Source organism: Cervus elaphus, chromosome 10, assembly GCF_910594005.1.
Source record: "Cervus elaphus chromosome 10, mCerEla1.1, whole genome shotgun sequence".
NCBI lineage: Eukaryota > Metazoa > Chordata > Mammalia > Artiodactyla > Cervidae > Cervus > Cervus elaphus.
In genome coordinates, this window is record NC_057824.1 from 55,341,109 (window position 1) to 55,365,033 (window position 23,925).

Here is a 23,925-nt window from a genome sequence, read left to right on the forward strand (position 1 = left end):
TTATAATAAATATTTTAAGTTATATTTTCAAATACCAAAGCATAAATGTTAATATTTGATTTTTGGAAAAAATAGAGCATTTTCTTGTGTTAACATAAATATTTGGCTTATGGAAATAATGCTTAAAATGAAATCTTTTAGGCACTTGGGGCTAGAAAGTGCAAGAAAATATAACACAGTTTTACTGTACTGCTACGTACAAGAGCAACCAAAATTATATTTGATTAAATATCCTATTTTCAACACTGTAAGCATTACTGATCTAAGAGAAAATACTGTGACCAAATACAACCCGCGTAACATTTTAAAAGGGGAAGATTTTGTTGATAATAGTTCTTAAAATTTCAAATCCTTTTCAGTTTCTTCACTGAGATATAAAGTTTCACTAGACAGAACCCAAAGAAGAAACATTTCTTCTTTTTTTATTTTAACAACACTTCTTTTTAATCACTTTGGCTTTTTTCTTTATATACACTCAAGAACTTTCTTGGTGGGCATTTAAGCAAGAAAGAACCAATAACCCATGAACCTAGTAGTGCATGTAGCCTAAAAACACACAGTGCGTGGATTAGGCTGCCAGTATGAGGAGCTGACATTTAATTTGAAGTTAGCTGTCGATTTCTGGCAGACCTCTTAATGAATGGTATGAGTAAAACATAAAAATACAGAAGCCACTCAGAGAAAGTTATTTCAAAAGCTGCTGGATGTGAAAAACTGTCCCAGGAGGCACTGGGCAGGGAGCTCAGGGAATACATTCTTCTTGCTGTCAAGGCTTGCTTGGGAGGGTCCTCCGCTGCTGGCTGACAGGTGCCCTGTGACGAGACTCGGAGGCCACGAGGTCCAGCCCGGCGAGGACGAGGGCTGCGTGTCTGCTCCCCACCAGCCGCTGTGCCGAGGCTCTGCCCCCAGGACTCCGGTCACGGGGCGGGCGGCAGGGCCCGCAGGTGCTGCAGCAGCTGCTCGCAGTGGGTGGGCGAGCGGTGCTTGTGGAGGGCGGCCTCCGTCTCTTTCACCAGGAGGTCGGGGAAGAGGACACTGCCTGCTTTGAGGGCCTCTGCAGAACAGGAAAACACTTTTATTATGCCAGAAATAAATACTAAGTCCACCTTAGCTTCATATTAAAGTTACAACAACAACAAAAAAATAAAGTTACAACAGCCATAAAGAGCAGGCTGCTGGGCAAGGGAAGTGATAGACGGTAAGAAGGGCGTCGCATAATGATTATGTCAGTTCTCAAGAAGACGTAACGATCTTTATGTATGAGCCCCGTAACAGAGTGTCACACTAGGCGAGGCAAAATGACAGCTGTGAGGAGAAGTAGATGAACCCACTATTGTGCGGGAGACTCCCACACACTCCTCTCAGAAATGGGAAGATCCAGCAGGCAGTCGGGTAAAGCAGAATCCAAGAGCACCAGCAATCAATTGAGTCTCTATAGACCGTCTCATCCAACCCCAGCAGAATATACATAACTCTCAGCTCCTATGGAACATGTACGAAAACAGACCACAGTCAGGGCTGTTAAGACACACCTTCACTATAATCTCTGCTCTCAGACCACAGTGGAATTACTGAAGTAAAAACTGAAGTCACTAACAAAGGGATAGCTGAAAAACTCCCAAATAGCTGGAGCTCACACAACACATCTCTGAACACCACAACGGTCAAAGAAGAAGTCTCGAGAGAAAACACATTTTTAACTAAATGAAAATGAAAATACAACTTATTTACAAATGATGCAGCCAACAAGGGACTAATTTCCAAAAGGTATATATAAACAACTCATACAACTCAACTGCAAAACAATGAAATAACCCAATCAAATGTGGGCAGACGTTCTAAATAGACATTTCTTACCAAGAAGCACATGAAAAAATGCTCAACATCACTGATTATCAGAGAAACACAAATCAAAACTACAATGAGGTACCACATCACACTGGTCAAACAGCCATCATTAAAAAGTCTGCAAACAATAAGTGCTGGAGAGGGCGTGGAAAAAAGGGAGCCTTCCTATCCTGTTGTGTGTGTATGTGCTCAGTCATCTCCGACTCTCTGCGACCCCGTGGACTATAGCCCGCCAGGCTCCTCTGTCCATGGGATTCTCCAGGCAAGAATACTGGAGTGGGTTGCCATTTCCTCCTCGAGGGGATCTTCCCGACCCAGGGACGGAACCCGCATCTTCTGCATTGGCAGGCGGATTCTTTATCACTTGCGCTACCTGGGAAGCCCACTATCCTGTTGGTGGGAATGTAAACTGTGCACCCATTACGGAGACCAATATGGAGATTCCTGAGAAACCTGAAAGCAGAACTACAATTTCATCCAGCAATGCCACTACTGGGTGTGTATCAGGAAAAAACTAATTTGAAAAGGTACATGCAACCCAATGTTCACAGCAGGACTATGAACAATAGCCAAGACACAGAAACAATCTAAATGTCCATGGGGAGATGAGCGGATAAAGAAAATGTGATATAGACACACACGTGTGCATGCACACACAACGGAATATTATTCAGCCATAAAAAGAATGAAATAGTGCCATATGCAGTGACATGGATGGACCTAGGGACTGTAATATTAAGTAAGTCAGACAGAGAAAGATATATGATATTGCTTACATGTGAAATCTAAAAAAAATTATACAAATGAACTTATTTACGAAACAGAAAGAGAGTATGGTCACTAGAAGGGAAGTGGGGGAGGGATAAATCGGGAGATTGGGATTGACGTGTACACAGTATAATAAAGTCTTAAAAAACAACCCAATTAAAAAATGCGACAAAGACCTTAACAGACACTTCACCAAAGAAGAGATATAGATGTAAGCATGTGAGAAGATGCTCCACATGGTGTCACCAGGGAGACGCAAATTAAAATAAGGAGCAATCTATAGACACCTGTCAGAATGGCCAGAGCCAGTACGCCACCTGCTGGCAGAGTGTGGAACAATGGGGACTCTCACCTTGCTGGTGGCACTGCAAAATGGCGCAGCCACTTTGGTGATTTCTTAAAAATTAAACACATTCTCGGGCATCCCGGGTGGCTCAGCTGGTAAAGAATCTGCCTGCAGTGCAGGAGGCCTCGGTTTGATTCCTGAGTTGGGAAGATCCGCTGGAGAAGGGATAGGCTACCCACTCCAGTATTCTGGCCTGGAAAGGTCCACTGACTATACAGTCCATGGTGTCGCAGAGTCGGACAAAACTGAATGACTTTCACTTTTCACTTTCAAACCATACTCTAACCATATGAGCCAGCAATCACAATCTTTGATATTTATCCAAAGGAGCTGAAAACTTACATTTGCAAAAATCCTGCACACAGATGTTTAGAGCTTTGTACATTATCATCACAATCTGGAAACAATGAAGATGCCTGTGTAAAGTGATCAGTGAAGGTATAAATACACTGGTTCACTCAGACGAGGTATTAGAGCTAAAAAATGAGCCCTTACACCATGAAAAGGAGCCTAAAGCGCCTATTACCATGTGAAAGAAGTCAACATGAAAAGGCTTCATGCCACATGATTTCAAGAATATGATGTTCTGGAAAATGCAAACTACAGAGGCAGCGAAGCTGAGTGGCTGCTGAAGTCTAGGAGGGACAGGGAGACAGACGAATGGGGAAGCGCCAGGGCTTTCAGGGACTACGAGAGACACTGGACGTGGCAGGCACGTCCAGACCGACAGACCACAGCGCCCAGAGACCCCAAAGTAAACCAAAGACAGGGCGGCCGACGTGTCCCTGCAGGTTCGCTGACTGGAACACGTGCACTGCCAGGCGGGGGTGTTGGCCATGGCTGAGCGCATGTGTGCGAGGCGGTCTCTGCACCCCTGCCCATGGTGTGGGGTCTGCAGGAACCCCCTTGAGCACATGTGCTGGCTCCTGGTACAAAGCGAGACCACCCGTCCGTTCACAACTGCTGCTACTGTAAGCAGTTTCCAAGTCGCCTCCTGTTACCTTGAGAGCCGCAGTGCCAGCCAGTGGCCCCCGTGTGGCCAGCCCACACAGGGACAAGGCTCTTACCGAGAACCGCGTCCTGGACGGTGCGCTCCGGGTCATCGAGGTACACGAGGAGCTCGCGGTACAGGTGCTGGATGCTGCTCTCATAGCAGCACTTCGAGGCCTCCCGCTGGACGCGCTGCAGCCAGGTGACCAGGGCAGAGGTGGCTGCCAGCCTCACGTCGTTGGAAACGTCGTCCAGCCGCTTTAAGAGTTCTGGGGGCAGGGGTGGGGCAGGAGTGTGAGCAGAGGTTTCGGGGCAGGCTAAGCTCCCAGCACCCGTCCCGGGAAACCAACACGCGGGTGCTGGGGAAGGGGTGTCCTGGGACCCTTGGCTGCTCTGGCCCAGGGGTGGACTCCATGGACACCTAGTGGAGGCATGATTGGCCTGCCTGGGAGTCTGCGCTCTCTGACCAGTAGGGTGGCCTTGGGGTTCCCCCATCTCCGAGATGCTCAGGCTCAGAGTCATTCACAGGCGTTATGCCCTAGCCACCCCATTTTCCCCACCATGTAGACGGCAGGAAGGGCGTGTGCTGACTCTACTCTCTGCCCACAGTGGCTCTGAGGATGGAGGGGAGGGCTGGTGACATGACGGCCACCAGCCACGTCGGCTGTTTCTATTGAGCCTCCAGGACCGAACGTCCTGGGGGAGCAGTCCTTCCTGAGGGGCAGGAACACCTCCCATGAATGGGAGAGACTCTTATCAACAGGTGCTTTTCCCTCAGAGCCCACACGAGATGCCGGCCCCACCACTGGTGTCTTCTAGAGACTTAGCACCGCCCCCCCAGGTTCTCCCAGGGTTTCTGTGCTCCCATTTGCATTTTTCTCAACTTGTTTTTTTCACTTTCTATGAAAGTTCATTCTGAAATGTGCAGCAGGTTCCAAGACAACACTGGTTCTGAGTTGTCGGCAGGGAATCAGATGGTCACACGGCAGTGGATTCAGGGTTATCATGGCCCTGGGCACAGGGACAGTGGACTCCTCTTTCTGCGGGAACGCCTGTCCTCCTCGCCTGCCTTCTGGCACCTGCAGGCCAGACATGGTGGCGTCCAACACCCTTTCCACAGAGCCTGCAGCCAGAAGCGCTCAACTTGTTTTGAAGGCTGTTATCCTTGCAGCCTTCTGTGGCTCATGACCTCACTCAGAGAAGACGGCACACAGGGCCTGTAACTCCCTCCAGTGAGGGCGCACCCACGAGCCCCGAGGTCCTCAGCGGCAGGCCCGCCCCCAGCAAAGTGCTCTGCTTGGGCCGCACTGCACTTGTGCGTCTGGGACTCGCTGGTGCTCAGGCTCCAGGAGGCATTGACACAGGGTACGTGAGGCAGGGGCCCTCACTCCCAGGGTGCAGACCCTGCCCGTGGCAGGATGGCCCCTGGCTCCTGTGGGCATCTGAGCACCCACCCCTCAATTCTGGTCCACAAGGTGCCTGTCCTGTTTCTCCTGTTACGTTCCTTACTCAGTGATGTCAAACCCACCACAGCCATGTTTAGACTCAGCCAACCTGACCAGAAGTCAAAAGTAGCATTTCCTGTTCTTCCTCTGACAGAAACAACTGTCAAACACACACACACATGACCAGGGAAAGAAGCATGTCCTACCAGGATAAATCTTGATGAATTTGTCTGGATCAATCACACCATTAGAGGTCTTTAAAAACAAGTTAATGATCCGGCATGAAATCAATCGAGTCATCTGAGAATCTTCTTCCAGGGTGGTCAGAATTTGAGGCATCAATGTTTCCTGCACGTCCTGTATCTACAATAAGAAACCACATGAGCTGTGGGTCATGGCTGGACAGAGACCGCTATGCAGACACCGTGTGCATCACCTGTAATGGGAAAGACTTGGTTTTAATGCAACCATCACAGAGTCTGGAACGCTGTTCTGAAATTTTTACGTGAGAAGCAGACTTGAGTCTTGATTTTAAATCCAGATAATTTGAACACTGGTCAGCTGATCCTTAAAAAATCTGTTATTCAGAAAGTCTTAGGCATGGATCCTACACAGCCCACTACTTGCTAGCAGAACCGGGTGTCCTGTCCAGTCAAGTTTAGGGGACGTTTTTGTAAATGTTGTTACGAATTAATTTGGCTGTGCTAGCTGCAGCATGCAGGGTCTTCAGCTGTGGGATGCGATTCTTAGTTGCGGCAAGTGGGATCTAGTTCTCCCACCAGTGATCGAACCCGGGCCCCTGCATTGGGAGCGTGGAGTCTTAGCCACTGGACCACCAGGGAAGTCCCCAGGGGGACATTTTAACTTAAGTAACAGCCGTTCAGGCATCACACTGTTTCCCCTACTTCTACTATTTCCACAATTCCCCCTCTAAATGAGATGCGAATACAAATAACACTCAAGTTAGACTCCTTGATGAAGTTCTTTTCTCATAAAGGGTAACAATCACCAGAGAAAACCCCCAGGTGACCCAGGGAAACCCAGACTCTCCCCCAGACCTCTGCTTGCCCTTGAGCCCCACGGTCCAGACCTCGGTCTGCCTGGGACCACCTGCTGCGGCTGTCAGGACAGGAGACTCAGGCGAGCGAGCACTCTTCCAGGGCACATACCCCTCCCTCTTGGGCCTGGGACGCATGAGCCCTACCTGCCCGTCCGACAGGACCCCGCTGCTGACAAGCGCCCAGAGGCAGGACACGGCTGCCGTGCGGATGGCTGCGGCCGTCCTCCCGGCATGCCACTGCAGGTTGGGGACCAAGATGTCCTGGACCAGGGTGTCCAGGTAGCCGTGGAGCTGCCTGGAGTAGAAGAAGGAGAGAGCGGGTGAGGGGCATTCAGACTCCCTGAAGGCAGCGCTTCTGTCTGGGAAACGGACGGCGCTGAGGGAAAAGGCCAGAGCAAACAGCAGAACACTGGACGCTGAGCAAGAGCCCTGCCTCTCAGGGCCAGGGATTCAGAGGGGCGGGGGCTCCGGCCACCTCTCCTGGGACTGGACCCCAGGGCTGCTGTATATTCCGGCCTCCCTCCCACTTTGCGACCGAGGGGCTGCCTTGTCCACCACCCCTCCTGGAGTATCACTGGGATGACAAGTCACTCCAAGGGCAGTGACCTCACAGAGACAGGCCTCACGGTCCCTGAGACGATGTGAAGTCCCTCTGACCACACCCACCACCTCAACAGGAGGGCAGGTTGGGGCTGTGCCCACGGCTCCACGTGCCAGGACAACAGGAGATGTGGACATTCCCGCCAACGCGGTAGGGGCCCTTCCTCTCAACACTCCGTCAGGACAAACCCAAAGCAAAATGAAACCAGGATTCCAGCCCAGAGCCCCACTGCCGGGCCTGGCCACCCTACACCGTGGAGCCACAGCTGAGGCCCCATCCAAAGCCCAGGGGAAAGCCTTGGCTCTTCTTACAACTCCACTACCCCACAGGCCTCTGCTGGTGGCGCAAAACCTATCCTGCTGAGCCCATGACCCATCGGTTGTGTCCCGAGGTCGTTCCGGAACAGGCTGCACAGGTGGCCCTGCCTCCAGGAGCCCCGTCAGTCTGACCAGCGCCAGGGCCCCAGGACCTCCAGCAGGGGGCGCTCCAGAGCCACCGCAGCCGCTGACCTCGAACCTGGAGCAGAGGGACTCACAGGCCTCCCAGGTTTTCAACCTGCTTGATTTTTAGCAAAGAGACGCTGTTTCCTGAAAAGTGATCCACCGGGGGTCTCTGGAGAGGTCAGTCTCGCGTCCCAGCTGAGGTGGCCCACACGGCGTGGCCACAAGGGCCTGGGGGCTGAGTGCTGGCCACGAGGGAGGCAGCGGCCCCCTGAGCTGCTTCTGGCTTCAGTGAGGTGCTGCGGGCAGAAAACGCAGCAGATTCCCAAAGGGTGAGTCCCACTGCACGCGGAGAACGCACACGCATCCGAAGCTGGGTCCCGAGACAAGGAAGCCCAGCCGGGGGGGCCCACAGTCTCCCCCAGAACCACCAGCACCCAGTCTCGCTCCGCGGGAGAGGAGTTACATAACATCCGCGTGAGGACACAGCTCGACGCGAGAGGACGACGTGAGCGGATCGCTCCGCGTGAGGGAATCGCTCCGTGTCGGGATGACGTGACGGGATCGCTCCGCGCGAGGGGACGGCTCCGTTGACGTCTTGGGCGCCCAGAGCAGGGAGCAACCCTCTAGCATCCGGGGATTCCTGCCCCAACCCTGGCGCCCCCGCCCGCTGTCCTCCGGCTGTGGGGTCCTTACAGGGTGGGGTGGGCAGTGGTGGGGACAGGGGTCCCTTGCTGTCTTAGGCTCCGTGATTTTAGAATCCCAAAGTTCAAAACCAAGCAGGTGTTGTTTCCCAAAGTCTTTCCTGCCTGTAAAAACAGCTAATACTTTCACTAAATAGTTGAAACTGAGCGACTTTCTTTTCACAAGAAGCCTCCGGGTGCAGTTTCTTGAGGGAGTTCAGTCCGGCACGGAGGCTTCTTTCCTGGGGATTCATTGTCCTCGCGGAGCAGGGGCCTGAGGGGCAGCAACTAGCCTGTGGGTTCTCTACTCACAGGATGGTGCCAGGGCCGGCTCTGTACCTTCTATGGTCTCTCCTAACCCCTGAAGCCTTTGCAGACAAGTAGGAAATAAAACTTCCTGCAATATGATGGGCTGGCTAGAGGCCCGACAGCAGATCAGAGTAACTTCCCGAGACTCGAGCTCTGAATGATGACCTGCTATTTCCCTGGGAAACTCCAGGACAGGCCGACGGCGGAGATCTGCTCTCTCAGATCCCAAACAACTCACTGCATCTCGCCGCCTGCTGCCATCCTGCCAAGGGCTCCGCTCCCCTCCCCTCCAAAGCCTCGAGTTGGAGGCCCGGTGTTTACTGCCTCCAGTCCCTCTGAAGAACATGCGTTTCCTGATCTCTGAACTCTGCGGTCATTCAACCAACTCTCTGAGGCTTGACAGGCACCAGAAGCCGTGCAGAGCTGAGCACAGTCATGTAAACCATCAGGAGTTACTGTTCCCTGAGACTTTTCATTCAGTGGAGTTTTAATGACCACGGACACAGCTTTGCTTCAGCGTCCGTGTGGTGCACTTGCGGCTGGCACTGCGCTGTTTCCCTGGGGCGCTGAGTCGGGGTGGGGCGAGGGAGCCGCGGGACAGCAGGGCCGAGAGCCTGGGGTCACCCCAGTTCCCACGAGACCTCAGTGTCGGGGCAGGTGGGGGATGGCCCAGCCCTAACTCGGTGTGGGGGCAGCGTGGCGGCAGAGCCGACCTACCCCTGTGAATCCACCGTCTCTGGGGCTCCCAGCAGCACGCCCGTCAGGGTGGAGAAGAGCTTCAGGCGCATGGCTGGGTCCCGGGCTGGCTGAAGGCAGCTCCTGAGGATGGGGACCAGCTGGGGCAGGGCTTCTCCGAGGGCAGGGCCTAGAAGACAGGCGTGGCAGGAGGATGGGAAGGAGGAGCCCTGAGCCGCTCTGGCCGCATGCGGGGCGTGGCGGGCGGGACGCTCTCGGCATAGGACACCATGGGCCACCCCCCCCCCCACCTCCGCCATGGCTCTGTTCGCCATGTGAACTTTTTCTTCATACATCTCACCAAATTCGTAAACACACTGAAGTCAAGCAGTCTTTTAAAGACCAACCGAAATCAACTACTCAGAGTATAAAAACTGCTGGATGTGTGCCCCGAACCTGGCAGTCAATGACCTTCCTATGCCTGTCACCAGACGGAGCGGCGGTGCCCTGGCCCTGAGCCTGGCAGGATCCCAAATGCAGCGACGCTGCTCAGGGCCTGGGCCCGCCCGTGACGGGCTGACAGGGTCTCCGGGTCTGGATGCGAGTCACAAGCTGCCTTCCCCACCAGGCCCTGCGCTGACCTGGGTCGTGTGTGTCAGAAGAGACAACGGCCACCCTCAGGCCCTCTGGTTTACGCCCGGTCTGCTGATTCCGCACTCAGTCAGGACTTCAATCTATTCAGAGGCATCGCCTCAGAGCCCAGGGTCAGAGTGGAAAAAGTGTGGCCGGAGAAAGACTGCCCGCCCCTCCCGCCTCCCTGTCTCCCTTCCCCGAGCCCCGAACCCGCAGGGCAGGAAGCCAGCTGGGCAGAGAGAACAGCATGCAGACACCACGGCCTGAAGAGCACGGCCACACACACGGCACCACGCTGAGCCACGCGTTCAAGGTTCAGCATCAAAACGTGTGCCTGGGCAGGCCTTTAAGACCACGTTACATCGATTCTTCACTGTGACATTCTCAGCACTTTTTAAAATAAGGTTTTAAAATGGCCGATCTCCACAGGCGACAGTGATCATGACTGAATGAAGAACCAGGCCCCAGCGCACGGCCGACTGGGTGGTGCTGAGCAGCTCTGCCCGTCTGCACTGGGGCTGCCCGAGCTGCCACGGCACCAGTGCCCTGACCCCAGCCCGGGGCACCTGTCCAGGGCTCACCTGAGTGGGTGAGCACCACGTCCAGCTGCAGAAGCTCCACGGAGTGGCCGGTCCAGTCCTGGTGCGAGGCAGCCAGCCACTCCAGGAGGGGGCTCACATGTGCTCGGAAGAGGTCCTGGCTGCTGTCCACGCCCTCCACTGCAGCCAGCTCAGCCAACGTCTCCTGAACCTGGGGGAGCAAGTCACCGGCTGGGACAGTCAACCTGAACGTGGGACTCACACACCCACTGGAGACCCTTACTACCTGAGGGACAGAGAGCCACTCGGGCACACGCCATGTGACCTGGGGTTCCCACATCCCTGGCCCTCCCGCCTGTACAACAAATGAAACGGACAAAGGTGCACTTACAGGAGGCTCAACATCCCCCACAGCCCCCATTTTGCACCACCCAGGGCAGGGCAGTCCTTGCAGGGCAGAGAGCTGGGGCAGCTGGACTCTGTCTGCAGAGAAGGGGACCAGGCAGCTTCAGGGACTGAGCTCAACAGACTTAAGCCGCGGTCAGCGAAGGTGGGTCCAAGGCCCCCTCTCTGAGCTCTGTACCTGACCAGATCAGCGGCAACAGTACGTCTGCTGCTTTGGGGGCAAAATGGGGAGGGCTGGCTGGACGGTGGAGCCAGGGCTGCCTGCCAGCCCCACACCCCGCCACCCCTGCCTCAGGCTTGAGGAACAGGATGCACCCGGCACTCTGCACGATGCCCGGGGCCCGAGTCTGGCCTGCAGACCCTCCGTGAGGACCCACTCAACTTTTCTAACATAATGTTTACGGCTCTGTGGTGACAAACCGCCAGCTCAGACACGGGCCCTCCAGAGAGGGGGATTTTAAAGAGACAAAAGAAAGTTTAGAAAGGCACTGAGGAAAGGGAGGGCAGTGTGTGGGTGCCTCCTGGACATGACGTGGGCAGAGAGGAGAAAAAACCAGGGGCAGAAGCCGAGCTCTCAGCTCAGGGAGAAGCGGCCAGAGACCTGTCTCCGCTTGGTCCTTACAGGGGCGGGGAGCTAGATGGCAGGAGGTTTAAAGTTAAATACAGAGCCAGGGGAGCGGAAGTGACTGGAAAGCTGGACTGTAACTAAATAGGGAAAATATGATAATATTTCCTCTCCTATATCTTTCAACCTCACTTAAACGCAGGTTTATTAATGACCAGAGAGGCCGCCTTTCTTTTGTTTCTCCAAGATTAAGCAGCATCTTTACTCTGAGACACTGAAGTCAACTTCAGTGGGAAGGAATCTAAAATCCTGAGTCCCCCTGAGGCCACACTGAAGATGACACACCCAAATGTTCCAGATTCCTTCGTCTTTGGTTGGGCAAGCTCAACACTTGGGAGTTTGAGAGCAGAGACTACGCAGAGAGTCACAGTCCAGGGGCTGCAGCGAAGCGGGAGGCTCCCCCTCACCTTGTCGCCGAGGCCCGTGGGCCCCCACAGCGCCAGGATGGTCACCAGCACCTCTAGGAGTGGCTCGCCGGCCCCTCGGCAGTCCTCCTGGCCCACGGACACCATGGCCTGCACACACTGCAGCAGGCGCTCACCATACAGGAGCTGAGGAGAGAGCGGCACCGTGAGCCACCCTGCGCCCGCCCGGCACTCAGACGAGGCCCCGCTGGCCAGGCCGCAGAACCACGGTGGACTGGGCCCGGGCTTCCGCACATGGAGAGGGCGTCCCTCTTCACAGCAGGGAAAGCGAACCCCTGCTGAGCCTGAGGATCATGGGTTCCGTGTGCAGTTCAGTGACACACACTGGAAGGGCAGGGGACCCTGGATGTGCTTCAAACGCCCCAGGCCTCCCCCCAAAGTCAAGCTGCAGCGGGAGGCCTCCCCCCAAAGTCAAGCTGCAGCGGGAGGCCTCCCCCCAAAGTCAAGCTGCAGCGGGATGAGGCCGGGAAGGCATGGCAGGCACGAGGGGTGCACGCTTCTCCCCTCTGCTCTGTGTACTTCGGGGTTCCTGTAACACCCAGTGAACAAAAACAAATAAAATTCTATGACTCAGAAGATGCTTCCTGACTGACGGGAACATGGGGCCGCTCCTTGGGAGGGCCGAGCCCATCACCCACCTCCCAGGCTCCAGCCTCAGCAAGCAGGCAACGGGGCCAGGAGTGGGCGTGGGATGGCCCCCAGGGGAAGGACCTCAACACCCCTCCCACGCGTCTGCTTTGCTGTGTTTCACAGAGGACAGAAGATCAGGACGGGGGTCCTGTGTGTAGGTCATGTGTATGTGCCCAGCACGGTAGCTGGGACCTGCTCTGGTCCACCTCAGTGGGCATGGCCGCCCCTGTTGAGCGTTAGCTGATGCGGGGCCAGCTTCCCGTGGGCCTGCAGAGTGAGGGCAGATGCCCAGTGAGGCAAAGCCTTGTTGTTCCAGAGATAGACAGAAGCGCCACATCCCAATGCAAAGAGTCAAGGTTTAAGATCATCACAACCAAACAAAAACAAGGTCGTTATTTTTCCATCAATAGCAAATAATTACAAATTATTCCGAATGACTAAGTCTAACTACCTAGATTGTTTCAGCTTCAGATGTAATGGATTTACTGCTCAATTTAAGACAATAAATTTGTAACCAGCAAGCATAGCTCCCAGTAATGAGTGCCAAACCAGGCTGCCTGCTGGAAGCCCCGCTAGAAGCCAAATGACACGGTAAGGACAAGCTTGTCATGGAGACACGGTGTCCGAGAGGTGTGTGGGCCGACAGAGAGTGGGCAGACTTGCAGCTTCTGGGTGGAGGGCCCTCTGCCCAGGATCACCCACAGCAGTGCCATCCAAGGAACAGAACTGCCCTCGGTGATATAAGTGCTCCACCCTATGCTGTCCAGGGAGGCCGCCACAGGCTGTGAATACGTGAGCACAAATACTGGGCAGTTGAGTTGTGGCCAGTGTGACCTGTGCACCATGGTGGATGGAGCAGAACAGGCCAGGAAGTGCAGGGGTCCAAACAGAACATCGGTGACTGCACCCCAGCTAACTTGTCGGTTGGCTGTCCCCGAGGGGCCTGAGGGACGGGTGACTGTCACTGCCTATGCGTGGATGGCCCCAGCAGAGGACTGCGTCACCATGGAGACGGGCTGACTCTACGAACCCCACTCTCTCCCCAGCATGCTTACGTTTTCAGACCCTTGGCAGATGTGAGCCTGGGCCAGCTCCATGGCGATGAATTTCACGTGTGGCTGCAGAGCCTCCCTGGGGCAGCCTCGGATGAGGGAGGCGAGGACCAGGAGGCCGGAGGGCGAGGGTGACTTCCTCAGCGTCGACAAGATCAGCTTCAGAAACACCTCCGGGCTGACGAAGGTGCCGACCAGCTCTGCAGACCTCGCGCACTGGGGGGTGGGGGAGTGGGAGGGGGGCTGAGGCTGCTGGCCCTCTTCCTGTCACCCCAACACTGCTCGGCATCTGCCTCGCATGCTTTCACCCCCAGAAACAGCCCTGCGGGCACGTTTCCTCCTGGCAACTGCTCAAACGCTCACAAAAACAAGTGAGTCCTCCCGTGAGCTCAGAACTGCCAGGGAAAGGAAGTCACGCGTCTGGCTCGTGGGAGGGCTATCAGAGCGTCCTGAGGCCCGGTCACCTGAGCTGGACACTGGGGGCTGCTCTGTACGTCTGCCTGCCCATGGTCCTTGCAAGCTGACCACCGCAGGGCCTGTGGGTGGACGCTGTTTTTTCACACGGACGTGGGGCCAGTCGCCCGCATGCACTCAAGGAGAGCCTTCATACGCCACTCCTCACAGGCCCAGGGCTGCGGGGGGCCATGGCACATCTACACCTTCACGCAGAGGTGACCGTGTGCCTGCTGAGGTCCGAGTTCACGGCCGGCAGAGCTGAGAAGGAAGGCCGGGGCCCCTCAGTCCCGCAGACGCCACTCACGCTGCAGACCACGGCCGCCTCCTCGTCGGCGCAGGCGCGGAGCAGGGCGCGCAGCACGGGCTCCAGGTGCTGCGTGACGTGGTCCTCCGCGTGCAGCAGAAGCACGGCCAGCAGCTGTGCCGACTTCACCCTGGTGCCCACCACCCAGTCGGCGATGTCGTGCCAGACGGCGGGGAGGATCTTGGAGAGGTTTCTGAAGACAAGCTCTCGGCAGCCCAGCCCCGGGCGGCTCCCTGCAGGTCGTGAAGGTGAAGGGAGATGGTGACATTCACACACACACACCTCACCGACGTGTGGGAAGGTCGCTTATGACACGTCCCTCATTTAAGGCAGACCTACAGGTTTATATTCTGAGGCCTTAAAGAACACAGCCCGACTCTGAAGACAGAAGGAAATGAGGCCACAGAGTGTCATTACTTACTTGGAAGTTTTCAGTAATGGTGAGGCGCGATACACGTTAAGCTACATGTTCAAAGTGCTAACAAACGGGTACACGGCTCTCCAGACAACACACGCATCGCCCAGAAGCGCCCTGTGCTCCCGACAGCCCCCACCGCCCACGCCTCCCTCAGGCAGCTCGGCCGGCTTCTGGTCACCGCGGAGGAGCTGCCTCTCCTACCTCCTGTGAGCACAGCGCACGGCCCCCTCCACGCGGAAAGGCATGCTGAGCCCCATCGCGTGGTGGGGCACATGAGGCCTTCTCACTGCTGAGCGTGCCACTGCACAGACAGACCACAGTTTGTCTGTCCATCCGTCCACTTGCTGATGGTTGCCTGAGCTGCTCTGGTGCAGACTGTCGCTAACAGGAGTTCTCTTGGGTGGGCACACCCAGGAGTGCCCGCGGGAGCACCCAGCAGGAAGGCACTTAACGGTTTAAGAAACAGGGATGGATTTTCAAAGCGGCCGTGCTGCCCTCCCTCTGCTCCGCGCCCACCCCCGCCGCTCCCTCCGCCACGCCCAGGACCTGTGGCTCCGCTGCCTCTACACCAGCAGCAGGGCAGGCTCAGGCCCAGCGGGCCAGTGTCTCCTTGCTGCTCCACTGTGCACTCCCCTTGGGACCCATGCATGACCTGGGACATCTTCTCAGGTGCTTACTTGACATCTGTGTGTCTTCAGGCAAGTGTCTTCTCAATCTTTTTTTACCCACTAAAGCTGGATTATTTCCGATGCTGAGTTTGCGCATTCTCTTTGTGCTCTGGAAACAAGCCCTATGCACACAATCTGCGAACATCTCCTCGGTCTGCACCTTCAGCTTCATTTTCTCAGCATGTTCCAAAGAGCAGACGTTTTCGTTTTGATGAGAACCAGTCCACCAGTCGTTCCTTTGTGGAGTGTGTGGGTCCTATCCTCAAGCGCACAGGCCACTGGGGCTCAGCCTCAGTGCGACAGGAGGACGGGATCCAGGTCCAGGGGCGCCGTCTCCACTGCAGATGCCCTTTCTCCTGAGCTGTCTCTGCAGGTCATCCGAATCTAGAGGCCACCCGTGTATCTATCTGACTCTGCTCTGCCCACAGGCCTGTCTGTCTGATGCCGACCCCTCCACGCCCACTCACTCTGGCTTTACGTCTCTCTGTCTTTACGTCTTGAAGCCAGACGAGCTAGTCTTTCAACCTGGGTGTTCGTCTTCAAAGTTTTGGCTGCACTAGGTCCCTTGCGTTTCCTTGTGAATTTTAGGATAAATTTCTCAATTTCTATTAAAAAGCCTTCTAGGATTTTGATTACAAGATTTTCATCTTAAAGGTTCAAAACAACTCTAGAAATAGAAATGAGACTGTGACAAGTGAGAGTTTAAAGGGTGTTTTGGTAAGAAGAACAGCTTGACCCACGAAGCCCCACTTTGAATTTTTGCTCCTATTACTTTTCTGTCTCTATGGTCTACGAGAGACTTAGCTCCAGAGATTCAGATTCTGTCAGCTGTTTAAGTGAGCTTGTTATAATTCTGCAAAAGACAAAAAGCCTGATGACGCTGGTCCCTTGGGGCAAGTCTGGGGGATGAGGGGCCACATTAGGACAGTCTGGGCAGGGGTCCGCTGGCAGGCAGGCACGTGGCCTCACTCCGACAACCCCTCTGACCTCCGTTCCTGTATATGATATGGTGGACGTGGTAATTCAGAAGATGGTGCATCCTCAAACTTCAGTAAGTCAGAAAAAGTCCCTGCTAGCAACTAATTTTTTGTACCTTTTCCAAAACGTGTGATTTCCCCTTATAGCAGCTGCGTGGTGTGGGAGGTGACGCTGCCTGAGTTGACAGGTAGACCAAAAAAAAGATGCAGGCCTCCCAGGTGCAGGGAGGGGCCTCCCCGTGGGCCTCACACTGAACAGCGCCAGGTGCCAACACCTGTCCTCGAGCTCATCACGCCCGCAGTCCCTCGAGGGGCCTGACTTCACTCGACAGGGGCCTGCGGGCCCCAGGCTCGGTGCCTCCCACGGCATCGCCCGTCTGACCTGGTGCACATTTACCAGGCTCTGTCCTGCCAGCGTCACCCCGTCACGGCTCCACTGTAAGAAAACACCTGCAGACAGCCTGCAGTGATGAAGGTGCCCCATCACATTCACAGGGGACATCAGCCCCCGACAGAGTTTCCTCAACACAGGAAACTAGATGCATGCAAGGCCCTGGAGCAAGAAGGGGGGCTGGGGCCCGGTAGGCAGGGGCCTCCTTGGAAACGCAGCTTGGATCTGACTCAGGAGCTGAGGGGAAACATGGGTGCCCATGTGCGCACGGGTGTGCACACACACACACGCGTGTGAGCGGGCGCTCCCAGTCTGGCAGGAACCACAGCAAGGAGCAGGACGGGGATCCACCAATGGAAGCCTCTGTTCTGAGGAGGCATCACCCGAAATGCTAGGGCTGCATCCCACTGTGGCCCGTGTCTCTCCTGCAGGTGAGGCTCACAGAAGAACTCTATGAGTTGACAAAGCACCCCGCTTTCAGAACTCCCCCAGCAGCCTCGCACTCCTCGGCCGGGTGTGCCCATGTACCCAGGGAGGCTGGCCTGGGACCACGAGGGCTTCTTCCAGTTGCCGGGCCACACCTCCAGGACACGCCCGCCTCATCAGCCCGAGCTGGCTGCACTCACCTGGCGAGGGGTGGTGGGCCGGGGGAGGGCTGGCAAAGTCCAGCTTGTCCTTGAGGTCTTCCTCATTCTCCGTCTGCCACTGCAGGCCGACCTGCTCCCAGAGGCTGGTCGCCTCGCACCTGCCACACACGACACAGTTGCAGGTCAGAGCGTGCCCACGGGGACGGGGGGCTCTGGGGGGCTGGCCACGGGGGCCCCTGCCTAAGAGAACGTGCCAGTGGGTCTGCCAGCCCCCATCTCTGCCTGACAAATTCCTGTCTGTGAGCCAGGCAAGGGGCTGAAGGTGCAAAACTGCCCGGTCAAAACCCTGGGGCCGCTCAGTAGGCAAGAGGGGGCTGGTGCAGGGGGCTCTGGCCCAGAGAAGAAGCTGCCGCCACAGGAAATGACAACAGAGGAGAGGCCGCGCCTGGGAGGAGAGCGGGCAGGCCTGGGGCACCGGAGCCCGGCCACGGCCCCACATCGTCACTTACGCAATCTCAGGGATCTCGTCATGGAAGCCGCTCAGCAGGAGTGGGATGAGCTTGTGGAAGAAGGAGTAGCGGTCCCGCAGGCTCAGCAGCCAGCCCCCCACCACGCGCGTCACCGCCTGGCGCACCTACAGGCGGGAGACAGTCAGCAGCACCCCCAGGCGGGGACCTGGGCAGCCGGGCCCACCCCGCAGGCGCCGCAGGGCCCAGGGCCAGCTCGCTGCTCCAGCAGCTGTGCTGTCCGCATCTTGGGTCTGGGAGATCGCCAGGATGCCCAGTCTCGCTGGTTTGAGCCCATGTCCTCAGGCTCAGGCCGGACCCTCACTGACCACAGCAGGCTCCGTGGCCCAGTCTCAGCCCTGTGGAGCGTTCGCAGCCGTCTGCACGGGAACCTCCCGGGCATCCGCTGCCTGCGTCTGAGAAGGTGGTGTGTGTGCCTGTACACACCACGCCCACTGCAGCAAGGAAGCAAGCTTAACAACACATTTCTTTACACTAAAATGAAACATCAGAGAGAGAACGTAAAAAAAGAAAATCCTTTTTAAAAATTGCAACCAAAAAAGTTAAAATACTTAGGCATAAACCTGACCAAGGAGGTGAAAGACTTACATAGTGAGAATGAGAAAAATTAATAAAGGAGACCGAGGATGACGCAAAGCAGTGGAAAGACACCCACCTTGCTCCTGGGTTGACGAATACTGTTAAAACAGCTGCACCACCCAAAGTAAGCTACAGATTTCATTTAAGGCCTATCAAATTACCCATGACACTTTTCATAAAGTGAGAACAAACAATCCTAAAATTTATATGGAACCATAAAAGATCCAGAATTGCCAAAACAAACCTGAGGGAAAAGAACAAAGCTGAAAGCATAACTCTCCCAGACTTCAGACAATACTACAAAGCTGCAGTCATCAAAAGAGCATGGTGCTGGCAAAAAAAACAGACACATGGGTCAGCGGAACAGACCAGAAAGCCCAGAAGTCATCCACACAGCTGCAGTCAATTAATCTCCAACAAAGGAGGAGAGAATATACAACAGGGGAAAGGGCAAGCGGTGCTGGGAAAGCTGGACAGCTGCATGGAAATCAATGAGGTTAGAACACACCCTCACACCAGACACACTAACAGACTCAAAGCGTCTTAAAGACCTAAACGTAAGACACGACACCATAAAACTCCTAGGAGACGGCATAGGCAGAACATTCTCTGACACAATCTGTACCAATGTTTTCTTAGGTCAGTCTCCCAACATAATAGAGATAAACCAATGGGATCTAATCAAACTCACAAGCTTTTGCCCCGCAAAGGAAACCATAAGCAAAACAAAAAGACAATCTGCAGACTGGGAGGAAATATTTACATGATGTGTGATTGACAGGGATTAATTCCCCAAATATACAAACAACTCATACAACTCAAGAACAATAAACCAAAAAACCCAATCAAAAAATGGGCAGAAGACCTTGATAGACATTTCTCCAAAGAAGACATACAGATGGCCAACAGGCACATGAAAAGACATTCCACATCAATAATTACTGAAGAAATGAAAATCAAAACAGCAATGAGATATTCACCTCACACCGGTCAGAATGGCTATCACTAAAAAGTCTCCAAATGGACTTCCCTGGTCTTCCAGTGGTTAAGAATTGCCTGCCAATGCAGGGGACACAGGTTTGACCCCTGGTCTGGGAAGATTCCACAGGCCGCCAGACAACTAAGCCCGCAAGTGCTCGAGCGTGTGTCCACGCCAGGCGAGGGCACTGCAGCGGGAAGCCCAGTCACTGCAGTGAAGAGCAGCCTCCGCTCACCACAGCGGAGAAAATGAAGACCCAGTGCAGCAAAAAATTTTAAAATAAAATAAACAATAAAAAAAAAATTCTTTTTGGAAAAGTCTACAAATAACAAATGCTGGAGAGGGTGTGGAGAGAAGGGAACCCTCCTACACTGTTGGTTGGAATATAAACTGATGCAGCCACTAAGGAGAACAGTATGGAGGTTCCTTAAAAAAACTAAAACTAGAGCTAACATATGATCCAGCAATCCAGCTCCTGGGCATATGTTTAAACATAATTCAAAAAGATACATGCACGCCAATGTTCACTGCAGCACTGTTTACAATAGCCAAGACATGGTAACAATCTAAACATCCATGGACAGATGAATGGATCAAGAAAATGTGGTACATTATATACAGTGGAATACTACTTACCCATAAAAAACCAAAATAATGCCATTTGCTGCAACATGGATGGACCTAAACATTATCATACTAAGTGAAGTAAATCAGAGAAAGGCAAATACCATATGATATCACTTATATTTGAAATCTAAAATATGACACAGCTGAACCTTCCTATGAAAGAGACAGACTCACAGACACAAAGAACAGACTTTGGGTTGCCGTTGTCAAGGGGGAGGGGAGTGGAGAGGGAAGGATTGGGAGTTTGGAGTTAGCAGATACAAATTAGTATACACGCATGGGTAAACAACAAGGTCCTCTTGCACAACACGAGGAACTATATTCAATATCCTGTGAGAAACCACAATGGAAAGGACTCTAGAAGACAGCACGCATGCATGTGTAACTGAATCCCTTTGTACAGCCAAAATTAACACAACATTGCAAATCAAGTACACACTTCAATTATAAAGAAGAAGAAAACAAACGACATGACCCAGTGTGGCTGTGGCTGGAGGCCAGCTGGGGTGCTAGAGAGCAGGCTTTGGGGTCGACAGACCCAGGCCTGGAGGAGGCCAGCTGGGGTGCTAGAGAGCAGGCTTTGGGGTCGACAGACCCAGGCCTGGAGGAGGCCAGCTGGGGTGCTGGGGAGCAGGCTTTGGGGTCGACAGACCCAGGCCTGGAGGAGGCCAGCTGGGGTGCTGGGGAGCAGGCTTTGGGGTCGACAGACCCAGGCCTGGAGGAGGCCAGCTGGGGTGCTGGGGAGCAGGCTTTGGGGTCGACAGACCCAGGCCTGGAGGAGGCCAGCTGGGGTGCTGGGGAGCAGGCTTTGGGGTCGACAGGCCCAGGCCTGGAGGAGGCCAGCTGGGGTGCTGGGGAGCAGGCTTTGGGGTCGACAGGCCCAGGCCTGGAGGAGGCCAGCTGGGGTGCTGGGGAGCAGGCTTTGGGGTCGACAGGCCCAGGCCTGGAGGAGGCCAGCTGGGGTGCTGGGGAGCAGGCTTTGGGGTCGACAGGCCCAGGCCTGGAGGAGGCCAGCTGGGGTGCTGGGGAGCAGGCTTTGGGGTCGACAGGCCCAGGCCTGGAGGAGGCCAGCTGGGGTGCTGGGGAGCAGGCTTTGGGGTCGACAGGCCCAGGCCTGGAGGAGGCCAGCTGGGGTGCTGGGGAGCAGGCTTTGGGGTCGACAGGCCCAGGCCTGGAGGAGGCCAGCTGGGGTGCTGGGGAGCAGGCTTTGGGGTCGACAGGCCCAGGCCTGGAGGAGGCCAGCTGGGGTGCTGGGGAGCAGGCTTTGGGGTCGACAGGCCCAGGCCTGGAGGCGGCCAGCTGGGGTGCTGGGGAGCAGGCTTTGGCGTCAACAGGCCCAGGCCTGGAGGAGGCCAGCTGGGGTGCTGGGGAGCAGGCTTTGGGGTCGACAGGCCCAGGCCTGGAGGAGGCCAGCTGGGGTGCTGGGGAGCAGGCTTTGGCGTCAACAGGCCCAGGCCTGGAGGAGGCCAGCTGGGGTGCTGGGGAGCAGGCTTTGGGGTCGACAGGCCCAGGCCTGGAGGAGGCCAGCTGGGGTGCTGGAGAGCAGGCTTTGGGTCGACAGGCCTGGAGGCGGCCAGCTGGGGTGCTGGGGAGCAGGCTTTGGGGTCGACAGGCCCAGGCCTGGAGGCGGCCAGCTCCAGCCGGGGCCCTGGCACTCATACCGGCCCCAGCCTCAGACGTGGAGGATCTCCGTGGGAAGGAACACGATGGCGTGTAAGTACTGACGGACAGGGCACGAGAAGGCTGGCGTTCCCTCTGCCAGGGGCACAGGGGCCACGTGTCCCCCACCCTGCAGGTGCCCCCCCAGCAACCACTGCTCCTCCTGCCCCAGGGACGGGAGCCCTTCCCCCACTCTCCCTTTGGGAGAGAGCCTGCCCTCACGGCCTTCACTCTGCCCCTCACAGCCTTAGATCCACGACTCTGAGCTGGCTTCTGCCGACAAAAGAGCTGCTTCTCTCACCTCCACCTGCCTGCCTGTCTTGTCTGTCTGTCTCCGCAGGCCCCAAAGCCAAGGGGAAGGAATTACCCAAATACACCAACCCTGGCTCCAATCCTCCTAGTTTGCCAATCTCTGTGGTTTTTCAATTAAATCACCTTGATGGATGGCATGTTACACATATTTCTACAAACCGTGGAAACACTCAGTTTAGAGTTTCTTCCTAAAAGCAAACAGTCCTCTTCCCCATTCTTTAGAATTAAGAATAACAAACATACCAAGACAAGTCAGTTCTCCTTCAGCTTCTCAAAAATGTGAAATAGGAACACCCTGTGACTGGGAATGATGGAAGGACATTTTGGGGTCACATATATCTTTAAAAAAGGACAAAAGTGAGTGACAAATAGCACACTGGCACGCTTCTGGTGGAGAAAAAGGACCGCCCGGAGGAGAAACTCCCCTTACCTGGGGAACGTCGTCAAAGAGCCGCTGAGCAAAGTGAGGAAGGACATCATCCACTGACTTGCCGCTGCCAAACTGGATCACCGTGCCCGTGGCCTCGATGACGGCCACCCGCACCTTCCAGTGCTGGTGGGAGATGGACTGCATCAGGGGGCCGATCAGGGACTCCGACTGCATGTGGAAGTGGTCTGTGGGGCGGGGAGGTGACCAGTCACCAGGGGAGCCTGGGGGCCTCCACTCTGGCCTGGTTCCGCTGGGAGCTTTGTACCCTCAGCACTGGAGAGGCGCAGGGACAGGACGAGCACCTCTCTCAGAGGCCTGGGGCTGGACCCCATGTCAGCTGAACAGGGCAGCTGGGAGGGGAGAGCCTGAAGCTGCCAATGGCTGCGACAGGTGCCCAGAGTGGGGAGAGACCGCATGTCCCCAGGTCCTGCCGAGCCAGACATGCAGCACTGCACAGGAAACCGCACCAGCACCGCCTCAGGCAAAGCCACCCCGCTTCTACGGGCCTCACAGAAAGTCAGGACCAGGGGGTCTTCGTGGGACCCAGGTGGACCCTCCGCTGCTTCAGACCTGTGTGAGGTCGCTATTTCAGTGGTACTTCCAGCGAGTTCTCTCAGCGCTCAGGTCCTCAGATCAAGGCAGGCTCTGGTTCACTGCTGCCCAGGGTGCGAGGGCCCAGAGGAGAGGCCCGGAGCGCAGGAGAGGCGCTGAGACCGGGAGATGTGGCAGACGTTGCGCTCGGGGTTGGGGTTGCCGCTGCAGCTGCAGCAGGGCGCGGGGAGGGGCCGCCGGGAGGGGACGGGGGGCTGGCACCTGGAGTGGCGCGTGCCAGGCCGGCGGCGCACTCGCAGCTCTCGCGGCGCACGGCGGCGAAGGGGTCGAGCAGCGTGCAGCGCAGCGCGCGCACCGCGTCGTCCAGGTGGGGCGCGAACGCGGCGCCGGCAAGGCGCACGGCCAGGCCGAGCAGTTGCACGAGCGCCAGCCGCAGCTCCTCACAGGCCTCTGGCGGCGGGCGGCGCGCGGGCTCGGGGCTGGCCAACCGCGCGGCGAGCGCGGGCAGCAGGCGCGGGAGGGCGTCGCGGGGCCGCGCGGCGCGCCGCAGGCCCAGCCCCAGCAGGTGCACGGCCAGCGTGCGGCAGCCCTCGGCCGGGTCAGCCAGGCGGCGCAACAGGCGCGGCAGCAGCAGGTGCACCCACGGGCCCTGGAAGGCCGCAGCCGCGGCGTCGGGGTCAGCGTCGGGCGCCTCGGGCTGCGCCGCCTCCAGCGCCCGCTGCAGCGCCTCCAGAGCGCGCCGCCGGCCCAGCTTGCTGTCGGCCTCCAGCCCGGGCAGCAGGCGGCTCAGAGAGCGGCTCAGCTCCGCCTCCTCGGTCGTCTCCCCTGCTTCTGTCGGGCCCCGGGGGGCCGCGGCCTCAGGCGCTACCAGCGCCGCCATCTTCCCCGCGTTGCTAGTCACCAGGGGAGACCGGCGCTTTTACGACGGCCGCGGTGCGGATTACGGCACGTTTTCCGGTCAGCTCCGAGAGCAACTTTATTGGCA

General features: G+C 56.2%; 1 protein-coding gene across 1 annotated transcript; it reads right to left on the reverse strand.

Annotated features, from left to right (window-relative positions):
- DNAAF5 (dynein axonemal assembly factor 5) lies at positions 1–23,855 on the reverse strand. Its single transcript, XM_043915500.1, has 13 exons — positions 23,202–23,855; positions 22,389–22,573; positions 17,785–17,909; positions 17,315–17,433; positions 14,235–14,467; positions 13,478–13,690; positions 11,775–11,918; positions 10,380–10,548; positions 9,208–9,355; positions 6,602–6,752; positions 5,604–5,760; positions 4,030–4,221; positions 1–1,054 (listed from the first exon to the last, which is right to left on the reverse strand). The coding sequence occupies exons 1-13, from the start codon at positions 23,818–23,820 to the stop codon at positions 918–920; spliced, it is 2,592 nt and encodes an 863-aa protein (XP_043771435.1). The 5' UTR covers positions 23,821–23,855; the 3' UTR covers positions 1–917.
- Positions 23,856–23,925: the final 70 nt, after the last annotated feature.